Source organism: Ovis aries, chromosome 19, assembly GCF_016772045.2.
Source record: "Ovis aries strain OAR_USU_Benz2616 breed Rambouillet chromosome 19, ARS-UI_Ramb_v3.0, whole genome shotgun sequence".
NCBI lineage: Eukaryota > Metazoa > Chordata > Mammalia > Artiodactyla > Bovidae > Ovis > Ovis aries.
In genome coordinates this window covers 57179576-57189297 of record NC_056072.1, presented here as the reverse complement: position 1 = coordinate 57189297, position 9722 = coordinate 57179576, and the positions used below count along the sequence as shown (strand labels likewise).

Below are 9722 nucleotides of genomic sequence, written 5' to 3'. Positions count from 1 at the left end.
ACACGTGCGTAAAGGGGACCCTTTTATTGCAAAGTGGTCGTCAGTCTCTCGGGGCACAGAAGCGGGGCTCTCGGGGCCTCAGTCCTGGGCGCCGGCTCTCAGGGCGGCCTGGAACTTGCCGGTCATCTCCCTGGGCAGCGGCACCACGGCCGGGCAGGGCACCTGGCCCTCCACCTCGCAGATGCACTCCCGCAGGCAGTACTTCCGGGGCCCGAAGTGCGCCGGGTGGGAGAGCTGCTCGCGCTCCTGCCGCTCGCTCCGGAGGGTCTCCCTGCGGAGAGCAGAGCGCAGGAGGGGTGGGCGCCGCGGAGCGGGGAGCCCTGCCCTGCACCCCAGTCCCGGGCCGCGGATGAGGGCGCACAGGAAGGCTGCAGCCGGGACAAAGGGGGCTCGGTGCCCCGCGCGCCGCCTCAGGCCAGCTCTTCCCCCGTCCCTCACTCCACTCTTGGAACAAAAGGGACACGGCACAGCAGGCCTGGGGCTGCTCCCCACTAGGGCCCACCTGAGGCCCAAGGAGGGACACGGTCGCAACCACCAGGGCAGGGGTCCCAGAAGCTTCTCAGCCCCCTGTGCACCCAGGAGGAAGGGCCTCCGGCCACCCCCTCGACACCCCTCCTGACCGCCTGTCTCCTCCGTCCACCCGACCTCCGGGCTAGGGACGCCTGTGCCCCTCCAAGTCCAGCCCAGCGACTCACTCGCTCTTCCCCAGGATCTTCTTGACGTGCTCCATGATCTCCTTGTTGCTCTTGGTCTCCACGTCCACAAGCACTTGCTCCCCAGAATCTGGAGCAGGAAGGGAAGCAAAGGGGGGAGAGGGCTGAGAGGGCGGCAGGACCCCGCTCAGTCTCCACCAGTGCTGGGCGGCGGGTGTGCGTTCAGTGGAGAATTCTAGCAGTAAAGCAGGCGTTTACATAACCCACAATGCAGTCCTTTTGCATTTCTGTAGTACCAGGTATGTACAAAAGCATCCATTCTGTTTTAAAGGAAACAACGTCCACGTTCATGGATATAGATTTAATATTAAGATGGCAGTCCTAGCCAAACCGGTCTATGGATTCACTCTCCAAATCCTAGCAGATGTTATTGTAGAAACTGAAAACCTTAGCTTTAAATTCACGCAAAGGACCCAAAATAGCCAAAACAACTTTGACCAACCCCAAAATAGGAAAACATTTCACTTTCCAGTTTCCGTTTTACTGCAGGCTACAGTAATTGCCAGGTGGTGCAGTGGTAAAGAATTCTCCTGCCAACCCAGGAGATGGGGGTTCGATTCCTAGGTCAGGAATATCCCGTTGAATAGGAAATGGCAACCTGCTCCAGTCTTCTTGCCTGGGAAGTTCCATGGGCAGAGGACCTCGGCGGGCTACACAGTCCCTAGGGCCCCAAAGAGTCGGACGTGACTGAGTGTACACACACACACAGCCCCCATAGGCTACACAATCGAGTCAGCGTGGTATAAGTGCAAGAACAGACTGCAGAAATGGAACCCAACTGAGTCCAGAAATAAACATTACATTTACGGTCAACTTCTTTTCAGCAAAGAGGGCAAGACAACTCCATGAGAAAGAAGAACATCTGATAAAAGACCTGTTTTCTGCCTAAAGAACTCTTATAAACAATCCAAAGGAAAAATGGGCTAAATACCTGAATAAACATTTAACAACAAAAATGGATGATAAGCACATGAAAAGATACCCAGTATCATCAGTCACTAGAAAAATACAAAATAAAATCAGTGAGATATTAAGTGGCTAGTTTTTAAAAAAAAACACACAATACCAAGTGTTAGGATGCAGAGTAACACTCAAAACTTTCATGAATTACTGGTAAAAATGCAAAAAAATATTACAGCCATGTCAGACAGGGACTGAGGACACACAAAAAAGATTGGAAAGAAGTAAAACTCACTTTGTAGAAGGGATGATTGTGTATGTAGAAAATCTTGAGGAATTTAGCAAATAAAACCTACTAGAAATGTGAATTATCAGGGTTACAAGACACTAGACCCACGTATCAAATCAGCAGCACTTGTATGAGGCTGTTTGATGCTTTAACCAAAGAACCGGAAAATGAAACTGAAACTACTGTAAATGGACAGAAAACATACTCAATACTATTAAATTGCTATTTAATTAAGTAATTTAAATTACTATTAATTCTGATCAAAATCCCAGCAAGCTTTTCTTCCCCTAGAAACTGGTAAGCAAATTTTACAGTTAATACAGAAATGCAAAGAACCTACAAGGGCCAACTTTAATCTTGAGGGGAAAGAAAGGGTGGAAGGACAAAGTTGGATGCACACTACCTATCTTGACACATATTTCCAATCGACAAAAACCAATACAGTGTGCGTTAGCATGAGGACACACAGAGAGCAGTTAGAGAGGATGGCGAGTTCAGAAACTCCAAAAGCCAAAGCAGTCTTAAAGAAAACCAGCTCAAGGAATCACGCTCTCTGACGTGAGACTACAGCAGAAAGCTGCAGTATTCCACACTGCAAGATGTTGGCACAAACACAGACACAAATCAATGGAACACAAAAGCAACACCGGAAATGCACCTGCACAAATTACCACCAAGGAGGCAAAATAGACAATGGAGAAAAGACTCTCCCTTCAGTGAGCGGCGCTAAGAAAACTGGAGAGCGACAGGCAAAAAAATTAGAACGTCTTCTAACACTATCTACACAGATAAACTCAATATGCATCAAAGACCAGCTACCACAAAATTCCTAAAAGAAGGTAAACATGAACTCTCAGCAATTATTTTTTTGATCTGTCTCCTAAAACAAAGCAAAAATAAACAAACGGGGAATCTCCTTGGTGGTCCAGGGGTTAACAATCTGCATTGCAAGTCAGGGGCCGTGGGTCTGATCCCTGGCTGAGGACCTAAGATCCCTCCCCCACGCCGCGGAACAACTAAGCGCGCGCACCACAGCTAGAGAGCCCGCGCGCTGCGGCCAAGACCTGATGGAGCAAACACATACGGGAGAGGGATCGCGACCCCATGGCCTGTAGCCCATCAGGCTCCTCCATCCATGGGATTTTCCAGGCAAGAGAGCTGGAGTGGATTGCCATTTCCTTCTCCAGGGGATCTTCCCGACCCAGGAATCGAATCCAGGTCTCCCGCATTGCAGGCAGACGCTTTACCTTCTGAGCCAGCAGGGAAGCCAAATACATAAATACTTGTTTAAAAACTAAAGACACATGAGTCTGAGCAAGCTCCGGGAGTTGGTGATGGACAAGGAAGCCTGGCGTGCAGCCGTCCGTGGGGCTGCAAAGAGTCGGACACGCCTGAGCAACTGAACTGAACAGATGGGACCCAGTTACACTTAAAAGCTTCGGACACAGCAAACCAGAAAACAAAAAGACAACCTATGATGTGGGGGGAAATAATGGTAAATGATACGATAAGGCGTTAATTAAAATATATAAATGGCTCATACAACTAGGTATCAAAAATAAAAGCTGAAAAAAAATGGGCAGAAGAACTGACATCTTTCCCAAAGGAAATGCAAGTGACCAACAGGCACAGAGAAAGGTTCTAAGATAATCTCCAGAGAAACGCAAATCAGAATCACGATTAAGCTATCACCTCCCATCTGTCAGCATGGCTATCATCAGAGACCCCACGCACAAGGGTTGGCAAGGATGGGAGGAAACGGCGCCGCTGCACCGTGCTGTTGTTTAGTCGCTAAACTGTCTGACTCTTGAGACCCCATGGACTACAGCCCGCCAGGCCCCTCTGTCCACATGTTGAATGTAAACTGGTGCAGCTACTGTGGAAAACGGTACCGAAGTTTCTCAAAAAACCAAACACAGAACTACCACATAACCCAGCAAGTCCACTCCTGGGTATACATCTGAAAAAACACCACTTATTTTAGAAAGATACATGCACCCCAATATTTGGAGCAGCATTATTTAATACAACTGTCAAGATGTGGAAGCATAAATCAACAGATGGAGGGGGCCAGCTGCGCTGTGCGAGCACACACACACACACAGTGGGGTATTACTTAGCCATAGAAACTTTTTTCTGCGATTTGCAGCAACATGGATGGGAGAGACAGCTCTACATCTGGTGATGGATCACCAGCTGGTCAAATACAGAAATCAGACTGATTCTATTCTTTGCAGCCAAAGATGGAGAAGCTCTATACAGTCAGCAAAAAGAAGAGCGGGAGCTGACTGTGGCTCGAATCATGACCTCCTCATTGCAAAATTCAGACTCAAAGTGAAGACAGCAGGGAAAAGCCACTAGACCATTTGGGTATAACCTAAGCCCTTATGGTTTCCCTTATGATTCTAGACTGGAGGTGACGAACAGATTCAAGGGATTACACCTTGTAGGACTATGAATGGAGGCTCGTAACACTGTACAAGGAGGTAGTGATCAAACACATCCTCAAGAAAAAGAAATGCAAGAAGGCAAAGCGGTTGTCTGAGACCTTACAAATAGCTGCGAAAAGAGAAGCAAAAGGCAAAGGAGATAGGGAACGACATACCCAACTGAAGGCAGAGTTCAAAAAAAATACCAAGGGGAGATAAGAAAGCCTTTTTAACTGAAAATGTGAAGAAATTGACAAAAACAATAGAAAGGAAAAGATGAGATCTCCAAGAAAACTGAAGATAGCAAGGCAATGTTTCATGCAAAGATGGGCACGATAAAGGAGAGAAACTGTAAAGACCTAACAGAAGCAGAAGAGATAAAGAAGAGGTGGCAGGAATACAGAGAAGAACTGAACAAAACAGGTCTTAATGACCCAGATAAGCACAATGGCGTGATCACTCACCTAGAGGCAGACATCGTGGACTGTGAAGTCAAGTGGGCCTTAGGTAGCATCACACAAAGCTAGTGGAGGCGATGGGATTCTAACCAAGCTATTTAAGACGACGATGCTGTGAAAGTGCTGCATTAGTGTGCCAGCAAATCTGTGAGACTCAGCAGTGGCCACACGACTGGAAGATCCCAGTCTCCATTCCAATCCCAAAGAAGGATAAAGCTAAAGAATGTTCAACTACTGTACAATCGTGCTCATTTCACACGCTAGCAAGGCAATGCTCAAAATCATTCCAGCTAGGGTTCAACAGTATGTGAACCAAGAACTTCAAGCTGTGAACCAAGATGTACAAGCTAGATTTAGAAAAGGAAGAGGAAGCAGAGACCAAATGCCCGACATAGGTTGGATCATAGAGAAAGCAAGAGAATTAAACAAACAAACCAACCATCTACTTCTGCTTCGTTGACTGTGCTAAAGCCTTTGACTGTGTGGATCACAACAAACTGTGGAAAATTCTGAAAGAGATGGGAATACCAGACCACCTTACCTGCCTCCTGAGAAACCTGTATGCAGGATAAGAAGCAACAGTTAGAACTGGACATGGAATGGACCGGTTCAAAATTGGGAAAGGAGTACGTCTAGGCTGTATATTGTCACCCTTTCTTATTTAACTTATATGAAGAGTATATCATGTGAAATCCTGGGCTAGATCAATCACAAGCTGGAATTAAGATTTGTTCATTAAGCCAGGAGAAATAATGATATGCAGATGACACCACCCTAATGGCAGAAAGCAAAAAGGAACTAAAGAGCCTCTTGATAAAGGTGAAAGAGGAGAGTGAAAAAGCTGGCTTAAAACTCAACATTCAGAAAACTAACATCACGGCATCCAGTCTCATCACTTCATGGCAAACAGATGGGGAAACAACAGAAAGTGACAGACTTTATTTTCTTGGCTCCAAAATCAAGGTGTGGACGGTGACTGCAGCCCTGGAATTAAAAGACGCTTGCTCCTTGGAAGGGAAGCTATGACACACCTAGACAGCATATTAAAAAGCAGAGACATCACTTTGCCAAAAAAGGTCCACATAGTCAGAGCTATGGTTTTTCCAGTAGTCATGTACGGACGTGAGAGCTGGACCATAAAGAAAACCGAGCACCGAGGAACGGATTCTTTGGAACTGAGGTGTTGGAGAAGACTCTTGAGAGTCCCTTGGACTGCAAGGAGATCCAACCAGGCCATCCTAAAGGAGATCAGTCCTGAATATTCATTGGAAGGCCTGATGCTGAAGTTAAAGCTCCAATACTTTGGCCACCTGATGCAAAGAACTGACTCACAGGAAAAGACCCTGATGCTGGGGAAGATTGAGAGCAAAGGAAAAGGGGACAACAGACGATGAGATGGTTAGATGGCATCACTGACTCAACAGACATAAGCCTGAACAAACTCTGGGAGACAGTGAAGGCCAGGGAGGTCTGCCATGCTGCAGTCCACGGGGTCCCAAAACACTGGACACGACTTAGCGAATGAACAACAACAGTGGAAGTGAAATAAGTCAGACAAAGACAAATACTGTGCGCTCTCACTCGCTTGTGGCTCTAAAAAGTACAACAGACTGGTAAGTACAACAAAAAAGACTCACAGACACAGAGGACAGACAGACTCACAGACACAGAGAACAGAGCCGTGGTTAGCAGAAGGGAGCAGGACGGACAGAGGGGCGGCAAGGGGCAGGGTGCGTGAGATGCAAAGCACTGCACGAAAATAACCTACAAAGATGCACACCAGGGGCACACAGCCAGTGTTTCACCATTATAAACTGCATAGAACCTTCACAACCGTGAACTATCCTTCAGGTTTATTTGGTTTTGGCCTTGTGTCTGCAAGATCTTAGTTCCCCAAACAGGGACTGAACCCAGGCCTTTGGCAGGGACAGCGTGGGGTCCTAACCGCTGGACAGTCAGGAGCGCCCATGTAACCATCTTAAAGTGCAATCTGGCGGGTGTTGGCGCTCCCACTATCGTGCAGCATCACCGCTACTGAGGCTCCAGCACTTTCCTGTGACCCCAAACAGACCCCTTGTACCCGTGAAGCTGTCCCTTCCTCCTCCCCACAGCACCCCAGCCCCAGACAACCATCTCCTGTCCCGTGGCTTCGCTAGTGTGCCTCACACAGCTGGAGGCACACACGCCTTCCACACCTGCCTTCTTTCTGTTGGCGTGCTTACAAGATTCACCCATATTGAAGCCTATGTCGGTACTTCAGTCCTTTTCGTGACTGAATAATAGCCCACTGAATGAATATATGCATTTTGTTTACCCATTCACGGTCAATTTTTTCTTTTTGACAGAGACGTCAAAGAAATTTCACAAGAGAAGTGACTACCTTTCAACAAAAGAGCTAAATATCCCAAATCTAAAAAAATCAAAAATAAACCTCAATCCTTATCTCACTTAACACACAAATAACTAGATCACAGACGTGAATGTAAAATCAGAGGCTTTCCCCATTTTAAAGGAGACAAATCTTTATGCCTTTGAGGAAGAGAGATTTCTTGGCTAGGACACAGAAAGTACTAGAAAAAGAAAACAGCTGAGAAGCTGAAATTCATCAAAATGAAAACTTCTGCTCTTCAAAAGACACCATTAAGAAAATGTAAAGCCCGCCACAGACAGGAAATATTCACAATACATCATCTGACAAAGGAAGTGAGTGCAGGATATGCCAGCAACTCAACCAGAAGAGCCTCACCTTTTCAAATTTTCAGACAGACACAAGATCCAAGTAGACTCTTCAGAAAAGAAAGAAATAAATGGCCAATGTGCGCATGGAAAGACAGGGAAATGCAGACCAAGACATCCAGGAGACACACCACCGCGGGGCTGGCTGACCCTGAAGACACTCGCGTGGCGAGAGGAGGGGCTCCCACAGAACCTGTGAATGACGCCTGATGGGGCCAGGGCGCCTCTGCAGAGGCGATTAAACTCAAGGACCCAGAAATCGGGAGAGTCTCCTGGGCAAGCTGGCGCCTCCACTTTCCACAGTCCTTAGAGCTGGAGAGCCTCCCACGCGGTGGTCAGAGGCACGCGGGACAGGGAGGCAGCCGGCCACCAAGGCAGCGCCCGAGGACAGAGGGAGACCTGGAGCCGAGGGCGGCGCGGCCTCGACAAGCTGGACGCGGCCCGGGAACGCTTCCGCCCAGGGCCTCCAGGAGCAGGGGCCCTGCTGGCAGCCTGAGTGTGCGCCCTGCTGGGCCCAAGGGTACAGATCTCTCAGGTGAGGGCTCTGTGTGGCTCTACGGCCCCAAGCCCGCGGACACAGGAAATGCAGAAAAGCAACGGGAGCAGCCGGGCTGAGGCTGGGGGCCAGCAGGACCCTCACCCTGCACACTGCAGGCGGAATGGCAGGGTCACCTTGGAGGCCTGTCTGGCGGCTTCTAAGGACGCTGTGCGTCTACTCTGTGGACAAGCCCAGCCTGAGCCTGTGCCTAGGAGCACTGAGCACGTAGGTCCACAGAGGAGGCTGCTCGCAGCCCCCTAGAGCGAGGACACCCCCCACGCGGCAGCAGAGCCAAGCCCGGCGCCCATGGCCTCGGTCCAGGACCTGCCGCTTCTGCAGAGCTGCCTGCTGGCCAGCCCCCCGGTTCCCAGTGCTGCACCTCCATCTGGGGCAACTCCTATCCAGGCCTCCTTCAGGGAAGGTCAGCCCTGCCGTACCATCTGAAGACTTTCCCTGCCTGCTGCCCTGCCCTCCATAAATCTCACACCTGTAACTCTGTCTGGTTATCTGTCAAACACCCAAATGTTCATCACACTGATCCGTAGTAAAAATGAGTGAGCTACGGATACGCACAACGTGGGTGACTCTCAACACCACAAGTGAAAACCAGACACAGAGGAGTATATACTGTGAGACTCTAGAGTAAGTCCTGAAAGAAACAAAACAAGGTAGTCTTGGGCACCCCTGGTGGTGCAGAGGATGCGAATCCGCCTGCCAGTGCCGGGGACACAGTTCAATCCCTGGTCTGGGAAAAGCGCACACCTTACTCAGAGCAACTAGTTGCCCAGGCCCCGCAACAAAAAGTGCCCGCTCACCTCAACTCGAGAAAAGCCCATGCAAAGCAGTGAAGCCTCAGCGCAGCCAGAAATGAATAAACAAATAATTCATCTATGGTGAAAGAACTGCCGACAGCAGGAAGTCCCTGGTGGTCGGTACTTAGGATTCAGTGCTTTCCCTGCTGAGGGCCAGGGTTCGACCCCTGGCTGGGGACCTAAATCCCACAGGCCATGCAGTTCAGCCACATACACACACCCAAAAGGAGGAGCTGCTCATAGTGGTTGCCTCTGCTGGGAGTAGGAACTGACTGGAAAGACTGTGAGTCCTGGGGGAAGTCCTGGGGGGCTTCCTGGAGTACGAGAGATGTCCTGTCTTCACTGGGGAACGGTGACACGGGCCCTTCACGTCCATCAGAGCTCATCCCTCTGTGCACAAGAGACCTGTGCATTATGGGTAAATTATCCCGCAATAAAGTTAGGTTTTTAAAACAACAACACAAATACAAACATAGAACTGCCAACTACCACCACGCTCCTCAGTTCTACCTTGCTCTGGTTTTCTTTTTTCCCACTGCACTCATCTTCTAACAAACCATGTTACTGAGTTTCCGGTTCATTCTCTCTCCTCCTGCTGGAATATCATCTCTACATGACTAGATATCTTTGTCCTTATGGCTCCCTTTCAAGCACCCAGAAGAGTCCCTGTTGAACCTGATACATATTTGTTGAATGAATGAAAGACCATCATCGATTTGTTTCCTGATGCATTTCCCAATCCACACTTCACTTGATTCTCATAACCGCGTAAGGCAGATATTCCGCCTTCCCCTAGAAATATGGAACTAGGAACAATGCTTGATCAGAATGATTGAGGAGAGAGCCA

The 9722-nt window shown here is 48.8% G+C and overlaps 1 protein-coding gene across 1 annotated transcript in view; it reads right to left on the bottom strand.

Annotated features, from left to right (window-relative positions):
* Positions 1–9: 9 nt before the first annotated feature.
* MRPS25 (mitochondrial ribosomal protein S25) overlaps positions 10–9722 on the bottom strand; it is a 58165-nt gene continuing 48452 nt past the window's right edge. The window contains exons 3-4 of the mRNA XM_015102172.3: positions 696–783; positions 10–271 (exon numbers count right to left, since the gene is read on the bottom strand). Of these exons, the coding sequence (XP_014957658.2) occupies positions 79–271; positions 696–783 (281 nt within the window). The 3' untranslated portion in view covers positions 10–78. The remainder of the gene's footprint in view (positions 272–695; positions 784–9722) is intronic.